The sequence below is a fragment of the Branchiostoma floridae genome, chromosome 11 (genome assembly GCF_000003815.2).
Source record: "Branchiostoma floridae strain S238N-H82 chromosome 11, Bfl_VNyyK, whole genome shotgun sequence".
NCBI classification, from domain to species: Eukaryota; Metazoa; Chordata; class Leptocardii; order Amphioxiformes; family Branchiostomatidae; genus Branchiostoma; species Branchiostoma floridae.
Genome location: NC_049989.1, coordinates 13478643 through 13505959, shown reverse-complemented (window position 1 = coordinate 13505959; position 27317 = coordinate 13478643). Strand labels below are relative to the sequence as shown.

General features: G+C 42.4%; 4 protein-coding genes across 7 annotated transcripts in view; 2 read left to right on the top strand and 2 right to left on the bottom strand.

The window, feature by feature from the left end:
- The window catches only part of LOC118426514 (coiled-coil domain-containing protein 157-like), a 1184186-nt gene that overhangs the window by 404102 nt on the left and 752767 nt on the right, over positions 1 to 27317 (top strand). The window lies entirely within an intron of this gene.
- LOC118426509 (eukaryotic translation initiation factor 4E transporter-like) lies at positions 28 to 21141 on the top strand. Of its 2 annotated transcripts, none has more exons than XM_035835960.1 (20): positions 28 to 287; positions 3463 to 3621; positions 4649 to 4722; positions 5154 to 5293; positions 5621 to 5734; positions 6371 to 6741; positions 7525 to 7552; positions 7915 to 8097; positions 8876 to 9045; positions 9563 to 9817; positions 10583 to 10676; positions 11116 to 11213; positions 11755 to 11973; positions 12576 to 12674; positions 13376 to 13550; positions 14139 to 14233; positions 14991 to 15296; positions 16286 to 16448; positions 17005 to 17532; positions 18043 to 21141. In XM_035835960.1, exons 2-20 carry the CDS (start codon positions 3487 to 3489, stop codon positions 18237 to 18239), a joined length of 3444 nt encoding a protein of 1147 aa, XP_035691853.1. In that variant the 5' UTR covers positions 28 to 287; positions 3463 to 3486; the 3' UTR covers positions 18240 to 21141. The 2 variants fall into 2 exon arrangements, with proteins under 2 accessions (XP_035691853.1, XP_035691854.1); XM_035835961.1 differs by having other exon boundaries at positions 29 to 287; positions 7915 to 8031.
- LOC118426563 (tryparedoxin-like) lies at positions 12981 to 27235 on the bottom strand. Of its 2 annotated transcripts, XM_035836059.1 has the most exons (3): positions 26792 to 27235; positions 25505 to 25646; positions 12981 to 13013 (listed from the first exon to the last, which is right to left on the bottom strand). In XM_035836059.1, exons 1-2 carry the CDS (start codon positions 27086 to 27088, stop codon positions 25506 to 25508), a joined length of 438 nt encoding a protein of 145 aa, XP_035691952.1. In that variant the 5' UTR covers positions 27089 to 27235; the 3' UTR covers positions 12981 to 13013; position 25505. The 2 variants fall into 2 exon arrangements, with proteins under 2 accessions (XP_035691952.1, XP_035691951.1); XM_035836058.1 differs by lacking the exon at positions 12981 to 13013 and having other exon boundaries at positions 24436 to 25646.
- LOC118426558 (tryparedoxin-like) lies at positions 21964 to 23765 on the bottom strand. Its single transcript, XM_035836053.1, has 2 exons — positions 23311 to 23765; positions 21964 to 22310 (listed from the first exon to the last, which is right to left on the bottom strand). The coding sequence occupies exons 1-2, from the start codon at positions 23617 to 23619 to the stop codon at positions 22167 to 22169; spliced, it is 453 nt and encodes a 150-aa protein (XP_035691946.1). The 5' UTR covers positions 23620 to 23765; the 3' UTR covers positions 21964 to 22166.

The window sequence follows — 27317 nt, the reverse complement described above, 5'->3', positions numbered from 1 at the left end:
TGACAACCGGAAGTGATAAGTTGACCTTTATGCAAATTGGCCTCTTTTAATGAGAGCGCATGCGTTCATCCGGGCATTCCGCTTCCACTGTTAGCAGCTGCAGTATCAGTATTTTGGTTTGTTGTCAAAAGTGTAGTTGTTTGTGTCTCCAAAAATGCACGACTTTGTGACCCTTTAGGACCGACCTTTGTGTCATATTGTGTAGTGAGGTTGTTCTTGTGACGTTTGACGAGACTCCAAGCTCAGGGAAAGGAGAGAAGAGGGAAGGCCGAGCGGTTGAAGTGAAGGTACGTGGCGCGACGGCCGCCGAGCCACCTCTCGCTGCACCTGGCAAACTTTCAAATCTTGCGCATCTCTATCGTACATCTTCGTCAATTTGCCAGGATTATAGCCCACGAATTAAGACGGCAAAGCTTTTCACGGAAGGCCGTTGTTCTATGGCGTTTGTTTTTCTTTGGGAAAGATGCTTGTCTGTGGACGGCATGACGAAACATGGCCGCCGCGTCACATTCGTCATTTCATGACTCACTTTTTTTTTTGTTGGAAATTTTTACTTTTCCTGACGAAACGACAACAAGGAGGTCAGGCAATTTTCAACCAAGATAATGTCGTCAGTAGTGTCCTTGGTATTTTTATGTGCTCTTCTGGTGGAAATTGTGCTCCATGCACAATTTTTTTAAGCATTTGGTCAATTTTTTTTTCTTTCATTCCTGTCAAAAATTATGAAGTGATGAATGCCTTTCTTTCTGTCCATAATTTTTTTTGTTAGATATGGCAGAAAGTAAACTTTCAGTTCTTGGACATTTGAGCTTTGTCCATGTTACTAACCCTACGACAGCCTAACTTACAATTTATTCTATCAATCTATTATGCCACTTACTGTAATGGTAATTTTTGTTTTGGTGCATTTCCTTTGTGTACAACTTCAATTGATGTTGTTGTTTTATTTTCCATTCAAGTGGTAATGAGCGAACTTTACACATTCTTTGGCTCTTTAATTCAAATTGTAAGAATAGAAAGCAAGCACAAAAGCATATTCTTACAATGATTATTATTGCAAGTACTATTTTAGTGTCATGAGTAGTTGGGGTGCTGGTGTTAAACTTGTCTTATGTTTAACTGCTCATCTGCAATTCATTCTTGTTGAGTTTCATTACCATAATCTACTTAAATCAGGTGTACATGCGTACAAGGGGAATGGATGGTATAGCTAGCCTGGGTACCCTCCAGGTAGTAGTTCGCTCCTATGTTCACTTCTGCTACACGATTGGGGGCCTGTACATTCAAACCTTTTGGCCAGTCGATGAGCGAATTAAGGCATGGGTTCTAACTTCTAGAGCACACGTTCAGTGACAACAGGCCATCCACAAGCGGACGGAGGGCATTTCGGGTCTCCACCTGTTCGATCAAGTGCTTGAACCCATTCCTTTGCTGATGTGTAGGGGCCAATCCGTGCCATTGTCCAAAATTGGACGATTCCAGATGTTAGAGATGTCAACGTTCCCAGACAAAATAACAGAAGTGAGTGTATGATAAACGTTGGAGTGAACTACTGTATCCGGATGGTACCCCAGGCTATGGAATAGCCTAGTTAAAAAACAATAGTAAGGCCACACAGTATTATTTAGGACATTTCTATGTACATTTTTAGCAACAAAACAATTGTTATATCATCATGATGACAGAAAGCTAGGATGCAGACTTATGAGTTCAGTCCCTGGCTGAAACCATGTACACTAGTACAGTACAGACTTTTACCATTTAGACTGTTTTTAGCATATACTATAGTAGTCATTATCATTATCCAGGACAAGAATTCAAAACTCAAGAAATTGTGTGCCATAATTAGACATGAAGGGAGCATTTCATTTTTTGGAACATGAAAATCCAAACTTCATTTGACCCTTACATTAAACAATAGTACTCTCTTTAAATTGCTTAATTTTCTGAGAATCCCTGGCACTTAGATTCTCAATGAGATAGTAATTTAAGTTTAAACATATCAAGTTTGGAAAAAAAAAAACAGCATAAATTCACAATAGCAGTTACTCAAGCAACTGGATATGACTTTGGAAACGGGCAGACACCAAAAATTCTGTGGTGTCGGGTTTTTGATCTGATAGCAAGGAAAAGAAGACACCATGGCCAACATTTTGAATTTGACACTGACATTTCTTATGGTTCTGTGCTGTTTTCTTATTGCTACATTGAGCAACTGTGTTCTGATGTCTTTATGTTTCATGTGCTAGACAATAAGAATTTCTTATCCAGTCTTGTTCAAAAGCAAGTACACTGACAATAGATAAAGGTTTTGTTGCTTTCAATTGTCATTGTACAGTATCACTATCAGTATCAGACAGAATATGTTACACATTGAAGATGAAAAGCATTCTAGGGCTATTTGATGGTCATGTCTGGGATCTTTAGCACCTTTCGATGCAAATAAAAGACTTGCAATTTTCAGGTAAATGGTTATTTAAGTATCTTGAATCATTATTTAGAAATAAATAATGTCAAGGCCGGACCGAAACATGGTATTTAATGACATGCAGTTCACACAGATCTAGTACTTGTAGAGTCCCATAACTGATAAGAAATACATACATGAGATGGATTTAGAAGTGTTGCACAATAAACATGGAATTTTCTTAAATCCACGGTAGCAAATTTGTAAGTAGCAAGTTGTTTGGTACCATGTACAGTGTGCGTATTCAGGTAGGCATAACAGTTACTGTATACGGAGAAAAGATTAACAGATTCTGGGAAAGTGACCTAGAAGAGCAAATCTTCTCTCATCATTATAATTACAGACAAAATAGACACGGTACTATTGTATCAACAGCATATGCATAAGTTTTTTTTTAACAAGCACAATGGAACAGTGGACTACAGCTTAAGGTCCAGGACTCCTGTCCGAATGACTTCAACCCTTTTGGGTAGAAATTTGAATGCATGTCATTTGGTTGACAACAGTTTGGATTCGAATTCCGGAACTCCAGGTCCAGAGATAGCGTCACTAACTCAGGGCTCAAAATGCTTTTTTCTGCATAAGTGCACTGGTGCAGGTAACATTGCAAAATTACCTGTACTAGACAAATTCTACCTGCACCACTCAGAATTTAGGAAGTATAGATCATACTAAAATTGTTGAGGAACCATTGCTATTTTTTCTTTTATACCTAATATGTGGTAATAGTCAATGCAGCTAATAAGAATCCACATACACCTACATCACAGGTCATCATTTATGCATATTATAAAAGTATTAAAACACAGTACATGGACCAGTGCAGGTTAGGTGCAGGTAGACACCAGAAATACCTGCACAGCTCAAATTTTACCTGCACTAACCTGCATATGCAGGTGGTATTTCGAGCCCTGCTAAAAACTGAACCAAGCCCCCTACCTGTTTTACTGATCTTGATTGTTGATTGAACTGACTTTATCTTGTTGTTTCTTAAGGCTGTGAGGCAGGGGTAGGCAGAGATGGAGAAGGTAGAGGAGAAGGAAGGGAGTGACAAGGAGAATGAAGAGAAAGAGGAGAAAGAAAAGAAGGATGCTGCAGACCCTCCAGAAGCCAAGGCAGAAGAAAAGAAACTGCCTAAGCACAGATACAACAAGGTAAGAAAAGTAGCTGGACATCTACTAGTTTACATCATGAAACAGTGTTAGTGTAATACTGAGATAGATGCACCATTTGAAAAAAACTGGAAATTTTTTGTCATATCAGTGTGCAAAATACTTTTCTGAGCCAGGTTGCACACTATGCAACCTGGGGCAAAAACTAGGTTGCACAACTGAATTTCAAGTTGCACCACCTACAATTCACTAATTTCTGGGAAAAAAAAGTACAATACATACATGTTTGGCTCATATGAAATGGAGCTGCTACGGTCCATTTATTTCTTCCAAGTAAATTGAGAACAAAATCAAGTTCTGCAGAGGCTCAAAATCTAAGTTGCACCATGTGCAACCTGAGTTTAGAAGTAGGTTGCACCAAGCAAAAAGTGGTTGCAATGTGCAAGTGGGTATTTTGCACGCTGCATATACAAAGAAATTTGTTATGTTTTTATCAGACAAGTTTACAGTCAAAAGTGCCCAAGAAGACCACTTGGGTGACCTATATCATATGAATATCATCTTTGTGACAGGTGGTCAATGTAGACAAGTCTCTTAATGGTTGTGTCCAGTATTAGGACAATTAACCAAGGGACCACCAAATTTTATGGTCGCATTGACCAGGTGGTCCTTTTGTAAATTGTAGAGGTTATAACTTGTACAGGTTTGACTGTATTTCAATGTAAAACACAATTGTTAAGATTAGTTAAAATATAACATACAAGTAAGGGACACAATTAGTACTGGGAATTACATGTAATGCTCCAAATTGTGCTTAACCAGCTAAACTACTATGGCAACAATTACTGGTGTATGATCACAAAAGGACTTAACTCTTGAGATGGATCTTGGTCTTGAGATGAATGGATCACAATATTAGTCATGATTATTGCCTCATCTTTGTGCACTGCATGTGAAAAATGATATGTTCAAGAGAAAGGTATTCTTTTGCATATATAAAAGATAATATGTTCAGGCGAAAAGTATCGTTTTGCTGAATGCTCCATATCATGTCTTCTGCTATGTATAGGAAGAGTTGATGAACTTGGCAAAAAGTGGGCCATCCAAACAGAGACCAGCCTACTTATCCAAGGAGTTTGACAGGTAAGTCATAGATTTTGCCCTATGAAAATAAATACTGGATTCAACATTAATATTGTTGGTTAAAGTGCAATGCAACATGCGGCTTGTATGGTTGTGTCAGTCAGTTGTGCTTGCTCTGAACTTTTAGTCCTGTGAACCTTGCATTTGTTGCCTTTTCCACTAGATTAAAGCTGGATTTTATGACCTATGACTTCATAGACTGGAATATGATCCATGTCATCATGTAAAAGTATGATATGACAGACAGCGAAATGCACAAAGCTTGCAGAATACCCTCCGCTTTTTCAATGTGCCTAGTGTGAAGTAATGACATTTTTGGTCACTCAACGCTCGCCGCCTTAGAGGGGGCATAAATACTCCAAGTTAAACGACTTACCATCAACCAATCAAAAGTGAAGTAGGTATATTTACATGTTTTGTATCATCCCTAGTCCGGAGGGTATCTGGGACCCAGAGCGATGGCACGCGTGCATATCGGGGAAACGGTCCGCCACCAGCTCGCCGGCGCCTGACGATCACAAACGGTCTCGTATGGGTGACGACAGAGAGATTCGTCGGAAATCGTTCGCAGGTAACAACAGACCTTCCACTTTTTTGGCAATACCTCAGGGATGGATCCAATTGGTGTCTTCTTCTATGTTCTGGTCTCTATCTTTTTGAACATGATTGAAAAGTAATTGTATTCCATGGTCTCCGTGAAAGGGAGTTTTAATGGTGGTATTGTTTGTGGTGTGTCTTTTTTTTTGCCTGCGTGTTTGTTTTTCCACATTTGTGTGGCAATAACTTAGAAGCTATGGATGCATTGTGGTGACATTTGGTATGTTGGTGGGCCTTGGAAAGATAAAGGTAGAGGTCAAGTTTGGGCCATCTAGTCAGTTTTGTGTCACATTATTTCCAGATCCTCGAGAGCGCGTACGAGAGGATGACAAAGATGGGATCGTGCTGAGCCCACAGAGACGCAGTTTCGGCAGCGGCTGTCAGGTCACCACTCAGACATCGAACAACGAGAAAGGTACGGCCACTCAAGTACTTATGCTGACATGTAGTTTCCTTGGGCTATCTTTAGATCATTTATGCCTTATTCTCTCTACTGGCCTCTTCTCATAGCTTTGTGAGATACGTTGTATCATTGCAGAGCTCGAAATTCATTTTGGGGATTAGGTGCACTGGTGCACCCAGCTTAAAAAATTGGGTGCACCAAAAAAATTTTGGGTGCACCACTTTAACTTAAGTAATAACCTAATAATAAAACTTGAAGCTATCAAAGTTTCAAGCTATCAAATTCTTAAGCAAGTACCATGACAGACATTTTTATTATCTTTCTAACACGTAGATGTCAAGAATATGATGTATACTAGTACACTTTGATATCTTTACATACATAAACCTAAGAAAATATTTGGGTGCAACCTGTGCACCCACAGAAAATAATTGGGTGCACAGCTCCAGTTTTGGGTGCACCTAGTATTTCGAGCCCTGCATTGTGTCAGTTACTATCTCCACTTAGATGAATACAGACAAGACTATATATAATGGTATTTTAGATCTTCAAAAATATACTTAATTCGATATTCCAGAATTTTTGACACAAGCGTGTTTGTATTAGAAAATACAAATGAATTGTTGGTCACTGTGCTCCGTATTTTAGGCAGAGGTAGCCCCATGGACCGTCTGGATAGAAGAGAGAGCGAGTCGGGTCGCGGGAACCAGCGTCGCATCGGCAGCGGGCGTCTGAACCTCTTTGAGCGAGAGCGGGAGGCCGCGAGGGACGGGCGAGACCTGGGAAGAGATGGCCGAGACCGGGATTTTGGCAGGGATGGTCGAGACCGGGACAGAGATCTGGGTAGAGACCGGGACAGAGATCTGGGAAGAGACCGGGACAGAGATCTGGGCAGAGATCACAGAGACCGGGACAGAGATCTAGGCAGAGACATGCGGGACCGGGACTTTGGCAGAGATAGTCGTGATCGTGAGATGGACTACAAGGAACGGAACAGAGACAGAGGAGGCAGAGACCGAGTAAGCAAACAAGATTTAGCAAAGGATATTTCAGTTTTGTTTTCACAATACTTTAAGTAGTGTCTAAAACCTGCTCACATTTCTGTTGTTTTCAGGTAAGCAGGTAAGAGACATAAATGGTTGTGCAAAAGAAAAGTCCAATAATTTTCAACCAACCTGATGAAATTATTTTTGGAAAATTAGAAAACTTTCACGGCATGAAGAATACTGTAATTCACTTTGTCTTCTCGGTACCAAATTTTCACAGTCTAAGAAAATTTAACTTGTTCTCGGCACTAAATGTTCATTGTCACGGCAAGTGCGCATTAAAAAAGTCTGTGTTTTATTTGTTATCGGTAATGATAAGTTCACGTTACAGTCGTCACTGAAAACCGTGAACATAACAGTACATTGAAAAAATCAGGAATTACAGTACTTGAACCTTCTGCATGTTGCCTAACCAATAGAAAATTAGTGGCAAAGTGATAACATAAGTTCGTTGTACTGAAGTTTGAACAGAATGTAACACTACATTGTTCCTGAAAGGTAGTAAGAGAGCTCAATACCAGGAAGTTTTTTGCAATCATTGTAAAATGTTGACAGACAGTATTTTTCCCTATCTCACAAAAAGTTAGCATAGCAAAATAAGGAAGTCTCACATAAAAATTATTGCTGTAAATGTTTAGAAATTGATTGCCTTCAATTTTTCTGTCACGGTAGTTATTTCACACTTGGCGGAAAAGTTGAAAGGATTACTATAGTAAAATTAAAAACAATGTATTGTTTTTTCTTCACTCCTTGCAGCATGATCCCCAAAGACGCAGGCTCAACAGTAAGTGTCATTTTTAATACAGAACAGCTTGTGAACACAGAATTCTGTCCAAAGTACACATTACAGTATCTAAGGATTCATCTGCACAGCCTTTTTAATTACCTGAATTACAAAATATATCTTGATTCATATTTTTATGATTTTTTTGTCTTTACCTACTCCCACCTTGGTTTTGAGTTTTCTAAGTTTTCTGTTCATCCAATGTATATGCTGTTGTATGTTGCTGTTGTAATTATTTTGTTTTGTTGAACTCCAAGAATAATAGTGAATGATATCGCTAAATCTAGATCTCAATTTATATGAAACTAAACCTAAACACACAGTTCTTCAACTCTAAATGAACCCCTGTGTACATTTCCCAGGTCGCCCAATGGACGAGCCGGAGTGGTTTTCCGCGGGCCCCACCAGCCAGTCGGACACCATCGAGCTTGGCGGCTACGAGGACTACGTGGAACGCAAGAAACGGGACAACAAGAAAGGCATGTTAGCGAGTGAAACCGTGCCCTGTGAAAGCGACTGTGTTGACATTATGTTAAACGGTGAAGGTAAATGTTCTAGTTTCCTGTCATAACTAGGAAGCTGTGCTTGCCATGGTTAACAACAACAGAATTCTTGGAGACAACAACAACAAAAATGCTCATTATCATTCTCTGAGAGAGAAACACTTAACAATGTATCACTGTGTACTTTTTCAAATTTTCCTCACATTTGTATGAATGATGCCACACAACAGGTCTTTTCATGTGCAAAAAGATAAGAAAACTTAGTAACACAGTATACAGTGCATGTCACTCACTGGTTTAGACTTTATATGCAACAAGCAACACACAAGCTGCCTCACCCTCAAGCATTTGACTTGGGTCCTTCCCACTTTATTTCTGACCCCTCATTAGCCAAGGTTGGCACCGGGTTGGGAGTAGCCTGGGATCCATATACATCTTATTCTTGCTACATTTTGCTTCTCTGATTGTATCCAAGCAGAATACAACTTCCTAACTTTGATTTTTTTTTATATACGCCAACCGACTTTTAAAAACTAATAGACAAACTCACCAACCAATTTCCTACCACAAAAGGACCTTGTTCGGGACTAACCCCTAATCATGGTCTGAAGAAGGTTTGGAGGCAATGGTCGGCAATGTGTGACAGGGGTAGGGAGTACATTTCAGGGAGAGCTGAGCTAGATTCATGTTGCTCCATCATCAATGATTTTTATTCTTCCCTCTTATAAGCAACCCTGAGGATGTGTAACTAACAACAAGGGAAGTAGCTTTTTCCATTCTTGTTGTTTCAACAAGTTTTTGTCTCTCTCTCTACTTGCAGCCAGTAGTAAACAGCCCGACAGAAACGGCAGTTTGGAAACCAACAGCTCCAGCTCCCCGGAGATGTCCCAGGACGGGGAGGGGCGCAGCGGGGCGCCCGCAACCGCACACAGCAGCGACTTCAACTTTGACGAGTTCTTCAACATTGATGGCAACATTCCAGGATTTCCTGTAAGTTTCTAATGCTTTTTGCCATGTTAGAATGGCTGTATTTTTGTGTGTGAGTGCATTTGTTAACAGCACAACTCAAGAAGTTTTGTACGGATCTTAATGATATTTTGTGTGATGGTAGGTGTTGTCAATACAGTCAAACTTCTCCTGAGCAACCACTCAAGGGACTGAGCTAAAATGGTAGTATGAAGAAATGAATAGATATGGGTCCCTGACAGCTTTCCATGGCACTATACCAGGACTTTAGTCACTTAAACCAACAATAGATGTTTGAAACAGAATTTTTGTGATGTTTTCTAGTAAAAGACAAAATGTTGTATAAAGTGGAGCAAAAAGCCCTCCTGATTTTTTAAAAATTCGAAAAAGAAATTCGAAACTGCTGTGAGTGGCTACCCCAGTTGAACCAGCTGCCTATTGGTAGCCAGATGGGTACTTCAGTGTGCTTCAGGTTAAGATGATTTTCTAAGTTAGCTTTCAATAAGGAAACTTAGTGTCACTTCTCCAAATTGCCTCCCAGATCTCTCAGAGTCCGGAGGAGAGCGCGGCGGCCAGCAGCAGCCGGTTCAGCCGCTGGTTCGCCAGCAGGAGCAGCAGCCGCAGCAGCAGCCGTAGTAACAGCCGCCCCGGTTCCCGTAGCAACAGTCGCCCCAGCAGCCGGCGCTCGTCCATCCACGAGGAGCTGGAGCGGCTGACCGCGGGAATGGAGGACAAGGGTCACTCCCCGATCGCTCCTCCCCCTGCCTTCATGTACTCGCAGGGAGAGCAGCAGAAGGTAGGGGGCACTGCTGCAACATGTTTTGTATTTTTGGATTACTGTACAGTAGAGAACTAGTGTTATAGAATGGTTATCCTAGACAGTGGTACTTTTTGTTTGCACCTATAACTCACCCGCCAGGCGAGAAACAGAAGGTAGGGGGCACTGTTACAACATGTTTTGTATTTTTGGATTACTGTACAGTAGAGTACTAGGGTTATAGAATGGTTATCCTAGACAGGGGTACTTTTTGCTCGCACCTAAAACTCACCCGCCAGACAAGCAGCAGAAGGTAGGGGGAGCTGTTGCAACATGTTTTGTGTTTTTAAACTACTGTACAGTAGAGTATTAGGGTTATAGAATGGTTATCCTAGACAGGTGTACTTCTTGTTTGCACCTATAACTCAAGATACTTTTGTTGGATTTTTTTATTTTTAGCATGTTGGTAGAAACAAAGATTTTGGGCACTGTACCAGTATTTTTAGGTAATGAAGAATTATAGACTAACACCCCCATCTTGAAGGTATTGTGGCACATCCCATTACAGCAGCTGTTACTTGCCTAATGGTAGCCTGCATTGCACTACAAGCAGACGTTAGGTTCCAGCTTGTAGTAGTAGATAGGTTTCAAAAATTAAAAGAACTTCGTATTCATGGTAGAGAGGGTATCAAATACATCATACCTTAGCTCACATTGAAACACTGTAAGTACTTGATGGATTTTTGTGTCCTACAGACTCTTGTTCTTGTCTTGTTCATGTACAACTACTCCCGTTCTGTACAGGTGAACATCTTGGAGATGCTGAGTAAGGCACGGATCCCGGTTCATCCCCTGATGGAGACCATGTCACAGAAACACCACAGTCTTCAACAGCATGGTACGTCCGATAACGCACAAACGCTAAAGATAAAGCTAAGCTTAAGTTGCCATACATCACATTGTGATGTGTCAGGCGTGTGAAGACTATCTGACTGCTGCCTACCCGTGACAGGGATCCCAGCAGCAGTATAATCAAAAATGGATACGATGATGACAGGCCCGGCACCCATCTCCGTTTCATAGCCCTGGGATCACACATAGGTCACTACATCAGGGGGCTAGTCCACTGGTAGTGTAGTGTGTTTAGCTTCCATACTCTCCCTCTTAGTAGAGGAGGAAGTACCATTTTTAGAGTCTTTGGTATAACCCGGCCATTGGTGCCCTATGGTTGCCCTAACTCAAAAGTGTTGTTTTGCCAAAATTAAGATTGATTTTCCTTATCATGTATATACCTTCTGTATTATGTACTACTATATAAATCTGATGTTTGTTTCCAGCCGAGGCAGGCAGTGTGAAGAGTGTACAGGAGATAGAAGCTGAGCTGAAGCAGCTGGTGATTCAGAAGCAGCAGAGTGAGCAGGCAGGACCTCACAGGGTACGTACAGTATGAGCGGTCAAACCTCGGACTGAGGACGACGTATAACACTTTTTTGTAAGCTAGTACTGCAAAATAAACTCAAACTCAAATGCAGCGTTGCCTACGACTCACGTATGTGAATAAAGCACAAGCTGCCTTTACCTTCCACCAAGAATTTTTGTCCGTCAATGTTGACGGATAGGTTTAAAAACTTTTCCGTCACACGCAGCAAATTTCCATCAATTGAGGGAAAAACGGACGCTGGCTAGAGCCCTGAGTTGTGTTTGATTCCTCTAAATGTTGAGGTTTGATGCTTGAGGGGTTGCGGCTGTTTTGGTTGTGAAAGGGTATGGTAATATTATGTTGCAATTTTAAACTGTACACAAAATAAAGCCCTCACCAACAAGCTTTCGATCAGTCCTCTGATCCTTATCAAGTTGAAATGACTCAAAGCCTTTGTTATGGTAATATGGTTGTCTCGTGAATGTAGTTTGTTTCTATTGTTTGTAAAATCAAGTGATAGCGCATGTTAAGTTAATCATCCTTGCCTTATCTCTAGGCCCCACAGCACCAGCAGGCCCCCACCCAGCAACCAATGTTCCCTCGGCAACACCCACAGGAACACCAGTTGCCACGGCAACCCGTCCCCACCCAGCAACCGGCCCCGCCCATGTCTGGTCCAAGGCAGGGAGGGCCTGTCGGAGGACTGTCGGCGTTTGACAAACTGGTGGCCACAATGCAGGCGACTGGTACCCTACCACAGCAGCCTAAAGCACTGGTGAGGCCTTTCTTGTGTTCAGCATGTCTTGTTGTTTGTGTTCTTGTGTTTGTAGTTGACAAAAGAGTGGCTGGAAGTTAGTTGGAAGATTGCTGAAGTCAGACTTGCAGGAGTGACAGGAATGAGAGTTCAAAGGTGTCAATACTAGTCATTTGTCAGACATGACAGACGGAGTCAAAGGAAGAGTCTACTTATTCCTGAGGAGGTATTGTTTTTGGTCTATCTGGGTTGTTTTATATTTTCCACATGCAACTCATGTTCACTGTAGTGTGTCAGAAATTGATCAATGAATATGTGTTATGTCGATAAAAATCTAATTTGCAAAATTGATGAACTACAATTAAACTAGACAAAAGATGCATTTCACATAGGCATGAAGTCTTCTAACTCTTCTTGTTAACAGACTTTTAACCTAGCCCTTGAAAATGAAGACATCTCAACATGCCTTGTGAATAGGAATTTTACATGAGAAGAAATAGATCTACAACGTAGCAAGTGTGTATAGCATCATAGTTTCCTGCTACTGTTTCCACCTGTCAGCATTCAAAAAACAACTGGTGAATGACAGGGCTAGCTCATGTTGACAATTTGTATAATTACAGGTTAGATCAGATGGACGCCCCCTGTCACCTCTCCAGGTACTGCAGATGGATAACCAGAAGGCCCAGAGAGGGCCTGAACCTCCAAAGGATGTCATTCAGGTGGGCAGACCTTACCTTTGTGTAACTTGATTCAGTTAACAATAGTCACTAGATGCTAGACAAAGTGTTGCAACAATAGGCAGTAATGGGGTCATCGGAGCAATGGCGCTGAAAGTACAGAAAGTACTGTAAAGCATTAAGATCGCGGGGATTTTATTTCGCGGTAGCGGGGAAAAGGACTTTTCGCGGTGGATTAAAGTTCGCGGTAACACCATAGACTGCAATCTAATACCATAATAAAAAAAATGTTCGCTGTGGTTTTAGGTTCGCGGTGAAGTGGTCACCGCGAAAACCGTGAATATTAATCCACCGCGAACATTTCTGCATTTACAGTATTGTAATTCACTTTGTCTTCTCAGTACCAAACTTTCACGGTCTGAGAAAATTTAACTTGTTCTCGGAACTGAATGTTCACTGTGTTGGCAGGTGGGCATTAAAACAGTTTCATGCATCATTTGCTAATGATAAGTTCACGTTGCAGTCATCACCGTGAAAACCGTGAACATAAAAGATTGAACAATCAGGAATTACAGTATAGAAAGAGACAGGGAGGCAGCATTTCAAGTGTGAGATAGGGGGGTGGGGGGTCAGCTTTGAAAATGATAGCCTGTGATTGTACAGATTCTCCTTTGAATGCAGTTATGAATAGTTTAAATTATTTTGTTTATGATATTTTAACATGTTTCTCTCATCTGTATTAGGAGCTGATGAAACAGACGGGTGCAGCCAGCCTACAGCAGGCCCACATGTCCATGGCACACTCCCAGCGACACGCGGCACCCCCCAGGGCACCCTCCCCACCCCTCCTGCACCGACCCCCCTCCCCACACGACTTCCTCATGGCCCAGGGATCCCCCAGGGTTCCGTCTCCACTAGGTAGGTCACTTGTCACGCAATAAAGTTCATCGTTCATTGTTGTCAGATTCTCCGAATGATGTGAATGCCTTTTACATTGGCAAGGATTCGATTTCAGATTAAGCAGAAAGTAGTGTTCATGATGGTTTAGAGTTTGTGGTTGAAACAAGATGGTGGGTAGTCAGAAGACAGAGCAAGCATTTTTAGTGGTGGATTGAAGTTTGCGGCAAAGAAGTCTATGAGGAAGTTGAAGTGAACAAGTTATCTACCTAAATCTCTGTGCCTGTACTTGACGGCAGGGCTCGAAATACTTAGAATTCAGTCTGGATCATGCTAAAATTGTTCAGGAACCATTGCTATTTTTCTTTTATGCTTTATAGGCGATAGTAACAGCCAATGCAGCTATAACAATTCACAAACATCAACATCATAGAATGATTTATGTATAAAACCTAGTACATGGACCAGTGCAGGTTCGGTGCAGGTAAACATCAGAAATACCTGCACAACTCCAATTTGACCTGCATTAACCTGCATATGCAGGTGGTATTTCGAGCCCTGTGATGTCTTATTTAGGTACACTTGTAAACCATTTTATTCCCATTGCAGGTTTCTCTCCAGTGCCCTCCCCCACCCCAGGTATGATAGGAGGGTTACAGGTGCCATCCTCCATGCCAGGCCAGCTACCAGGCTCACCCATGACTGTACGTACACTCACTTACCATAATAGTTAATACCACATTATCCACGATCTTCGGGCGTATCGATGGAAGGTCGGCCATATTAAGATCGACAGAGGGTTGCGCGTATGTTTCACCTGAAAACCGTCCCTGCCACATGTAAACCATACTTTGTACCTTGTACAATTGTTGTGCAATAAGTTATTATTATAAGCGAGTCTCGGACGATTGCCGCAGCCTTCTCGTCCGATTGATTTTCGCGCAATGTGACGGGTATAAGACAGTTTTAGGTCAATCATACAGTGGTTTCCTCTCTCTTCCTTATAACCAGTTTATTCATGCAGAATTTACTGAGCTGTTGTATTTTATTATATAAGTGAAAGATTGATGGATATGTGATTGTTTTTTTTCTTTTTTGTGAATATACTGTATGTTTGGATGAAGGTTAGACATCCAGGTAATAAGATATGCCAGAAAGCAGTTACTCAAGCCACTGGATATGATTTTTTTGAGACGGTCCAACTTTTCAGACAACGTCCGTCGTCTTTCGTCAATGACACTTGTGAAGTGTGTGTGAATTGATTTTATATAAACATGTTTTCCTGTATTGTATTCACTGGAAAGCAGTGTTCACTGAAAAGCAATACAAGGGCCAGCCTGGTTAAAGAAAAAAAAAAATTAAGAAACAGATAATCATGAAGCAGGATGTATGGCGCAGTTGTATTATTTGCCAAAATGTTCAGGCACTAATGAAGTGACATGATGTTTTCTCCTTGTTTAGGGACAGTATGGAATGTCAGGAAGCCCGCCCGGAGTGCGGCCACCGTTCGCCCGCGTACCGTCCCCACAGGAACTGGCCATTCACACGCAGCGCATCCTTCAGGAGGCCGTCATCAAGAAACAGTTGGAGAAGCAGCGTGACAGCATGCGCCGCGCTCACTCCCCCAGCTTCCACCCACACCCCCCTCCCCAGCACAGGCCCCCACAGCAGATGGGACACCCCCATGCAGGCCCTCCACACATGGGAGCCCCACATAGGGAGCCTCTTCAAGGAGGCCAGCACACGCCTACATCCACAGCTAACAAGGTGGGTTTAGATGCTGCTGTATCACAGCATACCCTATACCCAATGCAATCACACTGCCATCTCAGAAATTCAAAGCTAAAAAGGATCTTTAGTTGTTTTGAGCCTGGAAAAGAGTTAGATTAGTCTGTTGTCATAGATAGCATTGAATGTTGATGAATAGCTGTATTTTTGTCCTGTTTTGTTTTGTTTTTAACTTTTTTTGATTTCTGAGGAGGTCTGCATTGCGGCAGTTCTTTTTGTACTGGTAGAAATCATTATAAAGTAAAGTTGAACTCTAATCTTCAACACAAATATTGGACTTGCCCAAATACTCATCAGTCAAATTCAATCCTTGGCAATTTTTTCTGTCCCCATGTGATGCAGCTAGGGTCATGTGTTCTATCTGCATAATGTGACATCTTAGACAGTCGAAAATTGGAAAATAAGACCAATTGTTGTGTTGGTGATTTTACTTCAACATTGCTTCAAGAAAGGTACAGTCAAACCTGTATTAGCGGCCACCTTTGCATAGCAGCCACATGGCCATTGTGGCCACTTTTTGTTGGTCCCTTGGATTCGTAATGATTAAGAAATAGGCTTAGCAGCCACCTGTCCAACGCGGCCACGGCCACACCATTTCCGGTCCCGTTGATACAGAAACACTGCCTATTGCAACCATACTGCACCGAGTTTGAAATTGTAGTTTGCGAGGATTTAAAGTTCCTGACAGGGTCATTTTGCCGGTAGCAAAAGGTATGCATGCATTGAGCATTAAAGTGCAAGTCTTTATCGGTGAATTTACCGATCGAGACAATGTTACTTGGTGAGAAAGATTAGTGGGAACTGAAATCATGTGTAGCATGCTCATGGTCAATTGATCAACATTTTCTCTATAGTGGCCACCTGTCTATAGTGGCCATATTTCTCCAGTCCCTTGAGTGGCCGCTATAGACAGGTTTGACTGTGGTCTGTTTGACTTTTGTTGACTGGCTTTTGTACCCGTGTTCTAGCCCCGTGTTCCGGCAGCCTTCACCCCCACAGCTGTCATCCGCCAGCTGCACAACAAGCATGCAGAGGACATGGACAAGGAGGAGAAGGAAGCAAAGGATCATGGGAACCGGGACTCTCCCGTAGCCAGCCTAATGAAAGAGCTACAGGACAAGAACAAGGAAGGTGGGTGGAGGTCTTGTTTGGAGGTTTAAGGTTTTAGACATTTATATCAGCATTAGAACTTTGTTACTTCAGAACAGGATGAAGAGAAATGGTTCTTGTGAAAGTATGTTTAGTAAAGGTAAGTAGAGCGGCCAACCTAAGACTAACGCTTTTTGTCTTCCTGTATCTAGTACTAGTAGTAGCCTCTTAAAGCCTCTGAAAGTTTGCCATTATGTGCACTGTTCTTTAACTTGATTTAAGGCATTTTTATTCGCTGTCTGTTATTGTGCCTTCACTATGAACTAAAAGTGCCTAAGCAATTGTTCAATGGTGTATGCTATATTCAGAAACTGCTGTCATTTCTTTGTTATAACAGATTAACCTGTTCATTTAGATTTCAATGTTTTTGGATCATTTCATTTCTAGCTGTGCTAGTGTTTATTTCTCAATTTTCTATGAAACATTTTCCTGCTTGTGTTCTAAAGGGCTGATACATGATGACATTATGTCTTTAACTGTCTTACGACAGCGCTTGGTGTTACTTGTTAAGTGTTCCATCTCTTATTTACCGTAACAGATGCTGATGGCCAGGAACAGAAAAGTGGACAGGAGGCCGACTCCAATCAGGATCAGCGCGCTCGAAGCCCCACAGAAATGGCCAAGATCGCTGCCGCCATCATCAACAAGCGCCTGGCCTCCAACCGCTCCCCCGTCAACGCCCCCCACCCCCTGTTCGGCCACCCCGTCCCACAGGTCCCCGTGGGCATGGTCCCCCGTGTGCCCATCCACCCCGGGATGGGAATGGTACCTCCCGGCGTGGGGCTCCCGCCCAACCACATGTCGATGATGAGGGGGATGGTGCCGCCGCAGGGCGTCCCCGCCCCCCACCCCGCCGTCGCCATGGGGCTGGCTCCCCCCGGGATGGACATGCGTCACCTGTCCCTCCCCCCGGGGTCCCACCCCCATCCCGCCATGCTGCAGCAGCAGCTGGCCATGCAGAATGGGCTGGGACAGCAGGTGGCCATGCAGCAGCTCATGCAGCGTACCATGTCCCCCCAGCCTAACAGAACCGTGTCACCTCAGGCACACCTGCACCAACGACCTGGTGGGTACATGCTCTTTATTACTGTAAATGCAGTTCGTGGGGATTTAATTTCGCGGTAGTGGGAAAATGGACTTTTCACGGTGGTTTTAATTCCGCGGTAGCACCATGCACTGTAGTCTCTTACTGTTATGGAAAATGTTCGCGGTGGTTTTAAATTTGCGGTGAAGCGGCCGCCGCAAAAACCACGAACAATAATCCACCGCGAACATTTCTGCATTTACAGTACCTCTTTGTACAGTAGTTTTGCTTTCAGTTTTTTTGTTTCTTTGCTTGTAAGTTTGTGGTTATTTAAATGTAATAGAGTGGCTTGTTTCCATATACTAGGCATATCTTGGAAGTTAGGTCAAAGGTCCCAGAATAGGTTATCTCTTTTCCTACTTCTAACAGAAAGATTGTCATTAAACACACAACTTGGTCTGTTGTTCATGTACTCTTTAGTATACTACTATACAGAAGCATGTGATTGCGAGCCTAAAAACAAGAGCTTTTGTTTTTTAATGTCATCCCCAGATATCATCACTAGCCACACCACCCAGAACGGACCGGGCGGCCCCCTGGCCAAGTCGCCCACCCCCGCCGACAACCTTGCCAAGTGGTTTGGACAGGACGTGCTCCGTCAGCCCATGCCTGCCCCCTCCCTCCCCTCCGGACAGAAGGTCCTCTCGCTAGACGACCTTGAACGACCCCAGCAAGCCGCGGTACAATAGACCAACTGCTGCTAAAAAGATCTTCAACGGAAAAGCTACCTGACAGTAAAGATCTTCCCAAAGAAGATGTGCGAACACTAAAGATTGATCCTTTTTGTTTTGTTAGGTTGATTCAGTTTTCAAGTTGCGGAGATGGGCAGGACTTCATTTTGATATGTTAGGATTACAAGTTTTGATAAAAGATGACAAAGAGAGTATAAGTTTCCAGGTTTTGTTGTTCAGGAGAAATGAAAAGCAAAAGAATTATGTGGTACACGGGTGAAGTCAACGTTCGTTGTAGCGATTCTGTTTGAGGGTTATTTACAAATCAAGATGCAATGCCTTGTGTTGTAAAAGCTGCAGTTATCAAAAGTGATGCCGCGGCATTACAGGCACCTAAGTAAAAACATAAGTTGCCTGCAGTAGTCAATCTTTGACAAAATGACAGGCACTGACATGGTCTACCAGGGGCAGTCTGTGTAAAGAAAAGGGGGGGGTAAAATAATCAGTACTGTCCAAGTGCAACCATAGAAAAACATGTGTTACATAAGAGTGTCCCTTTAGCTGTAATGTTTTTTTCAGTTTTCATATTCAATCGATATCAAGAGAAAAATTATCAAAGCGGGTTGTATGAAAAGACGGTGTCAATTTGACATTGCAGGAAGATAAAACTCAAAGTCCAAATAAGGAACACAGCATCAATCCATACTTGCAGTTTCTCAATAGTACTTGACTGTTAACATTGCTATTAATTTCCACTTTAAACCTAGTTATCTGGTTTGTGTCGTATTGGTTGTGAAGAAAAACTGTATATCGTGGAACATTTCCTTTCATAGCAAAACGCATAAAAGTGTCTTGAATGATTGTATCTACAGACCTTTTGTTGTTGTTGTTGTTGTTGTTGTTGTTATTATGATATTCCAGAAACTGTACAAATCAGTGCCTGTACACTGTCTGAAGCGTATAAAGCTGTACATGTATATCCTGCTGTTAACTGCCCTCTCTACAATACCGGCAGCATTTGCAGTTGGAATGGCATCCTCAGACTTGGGTTTCTCCAACAGCCTTAGATCAGTGTGCCTAGTTCTGTGGCGTTACAGAATCATGTAAATGTGTGTTCCTCATCAGTTATATAAAAGCATGTAAATACTGCAGTGTACCAAAGTGTTTGTGTCCTGTAACCTCTGAATGTTGAGTGACAGATGTACGTTCCAACTGCCTATGCTGTCCGACTGTGTTGTTACGTTGATGAAGGTTAGACGCCCTGGTAATAAGATATGCCAAATAGTTACTCAAGCAACTGGATATGATTTTAGAACCGGTCAAACATTTGAGATAGCATTCACTACCTATAGTGTTAACTGAAACGTCTGAATGTTTCCAAAATCTTATCCAGTTGCTTGAGTTACTGCTATTTGGTGTGTGTGTTGTTTTTTGGTGACTCTTCAGGTTGAAGCTATTTTTTCCTTTGTAAGGGAAGGCTGGTTCCTAACTTGTGCTGTCGGTTTGGTGCCTTCCAGCACAGCCAAGCTTTCCGTGAAACAGATAAAGCAATGTGGCCATTTCCATTTTTTTTAGCTGCAGAACTATTTTCGTTACTATGTTCGTACATTTAGCAGTGATGTGGGCATTGTAAAGATAACTTTCAACAGTACCGACAAAACAGTATATATAATATGTATAAAGAAGTGCTACTACCCAACTCCCCACTCCCAAGCCACTATGATCACAGTAAGGGTTATACGGTGGTGTAATAAGTTGGTGTCGTTGAAATTGCCTCTATTTATTTCATCTTTCTTGCATAGGTCAATACTGAGCCGTTTGTTAGCTTGAAGGAAGCTTAGTTTTGTGTACATGTACTGTTTGAAGGTGTTTCAAGTTTTCTCTGTACATTGTGAACCTACAGATGTGAGTACATTTACTATATATATATGTGAGCCCCTCTATTACATGTTTTAGTGTAGGTGTCTTGTTTCAGACTTGGTGTCAATGTGTTGGTGTTTAGATTGTTCATGCAGCTAATTAGAAGATGGTTCTCATTTTGTATAGGTGGGTGGGTTGAAGCTAAATTTCTGATGTTCATTCGTACACTGTAAAGAAAGTTTGGAAGAAGGAAGACCGGTCTGCCATGGAATTTTAATTTTTGCCCCCCCTCCCCCCCTTCTCAGAATAGTCAGGCCAAAATAGTATTGTGTGTACCAGCCATACAAAAGAACGGCTCCTGTATACTGCCTGTGAGTTAACTGGAATGTTAACTCTTTCCCTGATTTTCAGGTAGCCAATGCATGTTCAGTCCATTTGTTCAGTTCAGTCCTTAGTAGGGAAAAGTTTCCACATTGCTGTGGCTTCTAATTGTAAGGTCTTCTACTCCTACTACTTCTACACTACTCCTCAATGTACTTGTCATGTGAAAAGTTAGGATCTTTACCACCTGTATGCCCCTGTCTTAGAGTCATGTCAGAGTCTGATTTGTACACCAGACTTAAGAATTTATGAAAGAAAAAAAATTATGTTCTTGTTATCAAAAGGAAAAAAGTCATGTCTATTTTGTACTACTATGTGTTCTAAAGAGTAAAAGAAAGGAAAGCTTACATGTCGAGATCACAAGTATCTGTGCAACTAGAGAGAAACCAACCCTACACAGTTCCCATGAAATGTTGCAGTATTGTTTAGTAGATTCCCTTTCCAGAGAGGTGTAAAAAAGAGGGTTGATAGCAAGTCTTAAGTTCTTTTGTAGAAGAGTTCTTAAGAAGAATGAGTCGGTGGAAGAAATTATTTTCAAGAGAACCATATTCCTGTCGCTCCTTTTTTGTGATGCCCTTTCCTGTTTTGCTTTCGTCAGCTTTTGAGCGATGTAAAATGACAAAGAAAGGCTTGTATGCCCAACTTTCATGTTAAATAAACACGAGTATTTGGTAATAAATTTGTGTGCTGTGTTTCTTTTTTCTTCGATAGTTTTTGATGTACTAGTGGTATTACGTCGATGTAGGTTAGACATCCAGGTAAATAAGATACGCCAAAAATAGTTACTCAAGCAACTGGATATGGTTTTGAAACGGTCAGACGTTTCGGAAAGAATCCAGTTGCTTGAGTAACTATTTTTGGCGTACTAGTGGTATTGACTCCTGACTCTAACATGCTACAATCAGTTACATTGTGCTATTTATAGCTGTCTTTGAGTTAGGGTGTGGTACAAAAGCTACACACACATGTATGCTCCATTCTGCTATGGAGAGCCTGCATTTATGCAATTGAACTTGGAAAGGCTTTGCTAAACCAAGCCTGAGGTTTCTACTTCTGCAGGCAAGTTGTCAGCCAATCAGAATGTCGCCTTTTTGTTTTCTTAAGGTTAAGATGACAGCTGGTTACAGGTCACACTCACAGAAGTGGCAACCTCTACTCGGTTCTGCAGAGCCTACCCAAAGCTTTTGTATATGCGGCGAGCGAGGCTTTACTTAGGAGAATGATACGTGCTAATCTTACACAAAGGTGCCATCTTCTATAGGATATTTGCATCCGTGAATAGTTTCATCAGGTTGGTACGTCACTGAATAAAGAGACTCTTTTTACACAACCACTCTTTTGTTTTGGGACCGCATTGTAAATATTTTGCATAAATTAAAAATCATAAATGTGCCGCATCTGTCTGTACATATGTAACTACTTCACGCCTTGTGACCGCATCTGAACTGTGAGCAGCGACACCTGTCCTGCAGTACAATGTGAACCAGTTAGAATTGCCCTGAAGAAGGTGACAGACAGTCACCGAAACGTCGGTTTGAATAAAACAGTGGTTGTGTAAAAAGAGTCTCTTTATTCAGGACATTTGCATGTTATGCAAAAGCTGGTTTCTTTGGTTGAACCTAAAAGTCAGACATATAGATTTGCATGTGTACACGGATTCCGTAAGATATGGTTAGAACGAGGAGCTTCGAATCTTCCAGTCGTCTATTTCTTCCATGGAAAGTCCTTGCCCTCGGGATCCTCCCTGATACGGTCTCGGGCTTTCCAGGTGATGAGCTCACCGTTCGAGGCGTCCAGCAGAACCAACATCGGGTAGCCGAAAACCTCGTACTTCTTGCACAGGTCCTTCTACACGTAAAAAAAAAGATAACAACAAGAGTTAGAAGATCTCACACCTCCGGTTTGAAATTGTGACCTAAATTTTATAGCATGAAAACACTTATGCATCTGTCATGGAATGTCACTTATGCATCGGAAAAGGTGTCACACTAAGTAATTTACGTTGTGTTTGCACTTTCGGGTTTGACTCGTACGTACGGTGGTCCCGTGCTCGAGGAGGTGCCTCGACCACGTTATACAGCCTCATTACCCACACTTTGGGTACCTACTGGCTGCAAAATACACCCGATATTATTATTATTATTATACGTAGCTCCTTTCCTCGGCAAACTCCCTTTCCTGGAATACGAGAACCTAGCCAACGTCGAAAATCGCGAACCAGCCCCCCCCCCCCCTTCTAAAATAAAAACCAACCCCGTTCGAAGACTGCAACTGAGGCTAGCCGGGCCCCGAGATTTTTTTAATCCGAGTTAAAATCAGCCCGGGAACAACTAGACACCGTGACGTAATCATGAAAACACCGAAAAGTACCCAAGCGGTATCCGGCAATCTACTGGGACAAATTTGTGACATCAGATCCCGGCCTGAGCTACATCCCGTACGGGAATCGGCGCAAATGTGACCGTCGCAAAACCTGTGCCCTACATTCTTACATCTGCTTGGAGGCTTGTAGCCAGCACCTGTCATTCCGTCCTTTGACGGAATTTTGCAGCTGGGGACAGAAACAAGATTTTCCGTCCCCTATGAAAACGGTAAACTAAAAAAAAATGTCTCCCTTGTGTAATTTTTCACCAAAATAAATGCTGTTGAACAGCTTAGTCTACCAGCAAAATTTATACCTCAAAATGCAGGAAAGAGCATTTCAGAGGGTCTAGAATTCACAATTTTAGGTGGAGTATGCCCCCGGGCCTCTCTAGGAACGTCGCACCTTGGGCGCTCGATAGGAATCAAAATCGAAGGGACAGAAAATTATTTCAGGCTGGCTACAAAAGGAGGTTATAAATCTCACCTTCTTTTCTCGTTCTGAGTACGGCAGGGCCAGCCACGGCATCCGGCCGAAGTGTTGCACGAACGCGTCGTCATCCGTGTCGTCTGAAACCAGCACCACCTCAAACGCCTTCGCCTTGTCGGCCGTCTGCTTGAAGTTCTGGTAGAAGCGGACGAGATTCGGGGTGAAGCCGTGACATGGCGGACACCACAAGGCGGAGAAGTACAGCCCCACGTACCGCCCCTCTCCCGCCAGAGTACTCGTGTCCACCGTCTCCTCCTCTCCTGCTTTCTTCTGCAGTTTCTCTCCTAAAAGCTCCACCAGTGCCATCTTAAGATTCCTCAGAACATCACGTTTACTTATGACAGTTTGCAAGTGAATCTACACTTTCACTTTTATACGGGGATATAAGCAGGTGGCTTATTTGTGTGGTGTGTTGTGTTACGCCTTGTTGTGTAGATTATGGCCCTCGGGCAGTGGCTAGCTATAGTGTCTTTTGTCCCTGGTAACATCTTGACTGACCAGTCGGGTCGGGTCACCGGATATAGAAAATCTGACCTATCTGGTTTTGGACTGGCAATGTATTGTTGTCTCCATGCAAAACCGGGGTCCTGTTTTCGATGTGCCTGGGTGTTTGCGTTCTTGTGTGTTCGCAGTTGTTCGAATACACTTTCGAACGAGTGGTAGAAAGTTGATGGGAAGACGGTGTCACCGCAAAGGTCAGACTTTCGGGAGTGACGAAGTAGATCTAGAGGTCAGAGGTGGCAGAACTATAATCTCCAAGCAGATCCTACAATGGCGTAATATTGTACTAAACTGGTCAATGAGTGTAGTCAGGCAAGAGGTGTACATTTGCCATGTAGCCAAACACTCCTCTGGTAGCTTTCGTAGGATCTGCTTGGAGATAAAAAGACGTCGTTTACGAGTCATAACAGACATTCCAGGTCATGGGGTTAAATGGAAGAGGATACCAATTCACAGAAAGGTGTGACAGCTTTATATTTTCCATGCACATGCTAGTCACGTAATAAAGTGATCAATGACCATATGTCATTTATGTAATCCATATCAAAAACCTAATTTGCATAATTTATGAGCCACTATTAAAGAAGACTTATGAGAAACTCTAGAGATCTCACGAAGAGCTTCATGTTGTTCAAACATTATTTAATCGGCGTAATAGAAATATAGTTCATTCAATGGCAAGACTTTCATTTCGTATTCAGATACAAAGGAATGTAAATGGCCCGCTTTGTGACAATGACGTAACAAATATGCACGGTTGTATGATAGCTCTCGGTTTTGAAAGTGTACATGTACATTTACGTTGCCCAGTTACCTTAGAATCGTCTATGATCAGAAAGTATCAAAACTTTTCAAACACTTTCATAACATCTAGGATGACTATGTACTGAACACATTATTGTTGAACTTAATCCGATAATGCATAGCAAGTTTACCGAATACGGTGAATTTTTATTTGTATACATAGCAGTTTTATTTGTATGTTCAACAATTTTACGGATATACTTAACAGCAACATTACTGGAAGGCTTAAAAAAATGAATTCTTCATTGGAGTGAACAATATCTCAGGATGTATATGAAGGTTAGACACTCAGGTAATAAGATAAACAACGGTTTTGCCAAATAAACATAGGTGTCGTACAGGTACTTGATAGAGTTTGTAGCTACAAAAGTCTATTCAGTTGAGTTAGTAAATGTTATCTTAACATGAAAGTTTATCTGTGTTGGTAGAAGTCTTGGATAAAGTCAAACCCACATTTGCTACTCACTGATGAGGCGTGTGATATCTACATAACGCAACATCACAGATGTAGTGGGTCGTAATTCCTTGATAAAGACTGGAGTTGAACAGTTGAAAATTTTAGTAAGCTAAATTTTTGTGTTGGAAGTTAAAGTTTAACTTTATCCAAAATAACTTTCTTGTGTGCAATATTTGGGATGATGTCGAGGAACAATATTTGTGAGACAAATATAGTGACGGAAATACGTAATCTCCAAGCAGATCCTACAATGCCATAAGATAGTATCAAAGCTGGCCAAGGAGTGTAGCCGGCTAAGGGAGTCAAATGGGCACCGGAGTTTGATACTATACATTACGCACCGTGGATCTGGTTGGAGATTAGGAAATACGCTGCATTTGGTGTAAAATGTTTCATTTCAGCACAGATTACATCACTATAATATATTGCTCTATCCCCATGGGAAGTCCTGCCCTGTAGGGTCCTTCATGACACGGTCCCTCCCCTTCTTGGTGACGACCTCTGCAGAGTCAGCCTTCAGGATAACGAGGGTGGGGATGCCCTTCACGCCAAACTTGTCACTAAGCTCCGCCTGCACGAAGAAAATGAGATAACGTTATATGATATCTTTATTGCAAACTCATGCCCGACGGCTAATTGCAAAAATACATGTATGATAGTACAATGATGATAATAATGGTACTGAATAGTATACAATAACAAAGTGGACATTAAGTAAAATAGGGGTCATCAACAATACATCTAATCTAAAATGAATGCTATTGGGTTTGGTTTCTTTTCTGTATACAGAGGAGGATAAATTGCCGACATTTTGGGAGATAAATGTACATGTATACAAAGGTGCGCTCCCACCGCACTTGTGTCAAGTTTGCGTCACTGCGGGGTTCGTTCACTGTGTCACTGCTTTGATATTTTCTCCGATTTTTTTTGTAATCTAATAGATATTGCGTAATGCGTAAAAGTATGACTTAGAAGACGATGAAATACACAAAAAGAAAGAAAATTCGTCCTTTATCTCTGAAATTCGTTGAGTATCTTTCGAACCCCGCAGTGACGCAAGCTTGCCACAAGTGCGGTGGGGGCGCACCTTCAGGAAGGGCTCATGGAGGCTATATATAGATGTGACGTGGCCGTGTTCGTGACTATAGACGAAAGGCACACATGTACACAAACAGACTATTGTTGCGGACACTGACCCTGGACTATGACTCATATGCCATTTGCGTATCTTTCAATAGAAGACTACGCCACACCTTACGTAGGTGTTGTTGATCTGAAGGTCAGGTTCAATTTTGGGCCCCCTGTAGCTGGTACTGCAGCAGAACTTCCTTGTTTTAGTATTTTAGCCCTAGATACGCTGTAGTCTTGTTATCCGTGAAATAGATTTAGCGATCTGTCAATACTTCGGTCGCTTATACCCCCCTCACATTAGGCGCGATTCGATCGAACGACGAATCTGCGAGCTCTAAATTACGAGGAGGCATGACCCTGACGGGAAGGGGGAACTCTGCAATTTCTTCGTCGGCATCAGGGTCATGCCTCCTCGTAAATTAGAGCTCGCAGACTCGTCGTCCGATCGAATCGCGCCAAATGTGAGGGGGGTATTAGCGCCCCTCATGGAAAGAGGATCGTAACCCACAATACTACCTTACGGCACTACTGTACTAAATTGCAACATACAAGTATGTCATGTTATGGATTTTTAAAATACCAGACCTTTTTCTGCCTGTCCGAATACGGGACTGCTAGCCAAGGCATGCTGCCGAAGTACCCGTCGAAGCTGCCCTGGTCCGCGTCAGAGGAGACGAACACGATCTCCAGAGTTCCCTTTGCCTTGAAGTCGTTGTAGAACTCGATAAGGTCCGGGGTGAACATGCGGCAAGGAGGGCACCAGTGCGCCGAGAAGTACAACCCGACGTACCGCCCCTCCCCCGTCAGGGAGCTCGTCTGTACCCTCTCTTCGTCTCCAGCTTTCTTCTGTAGACTTTCTCCAAGGAGTTGAACAAGCGCCATTTTAATTGTTGACTAGACCAAGGATGTTATATAAAAGACTGGGTAATCGCAACACACTGGAAGGATTGTGTTTTCAACTGAGAGAGTTGTTGCAGGATATGCTGTGCTACGTTCTGTCACGGGTCACCGCCTGTTGTCTGATGACATCATACCTGTCCAACAGGTGTGTTTAACACCAGAAGCATGGTGGGAAGTGACCATAAGCGCAGCCCTTTCACAGAAATCAGAT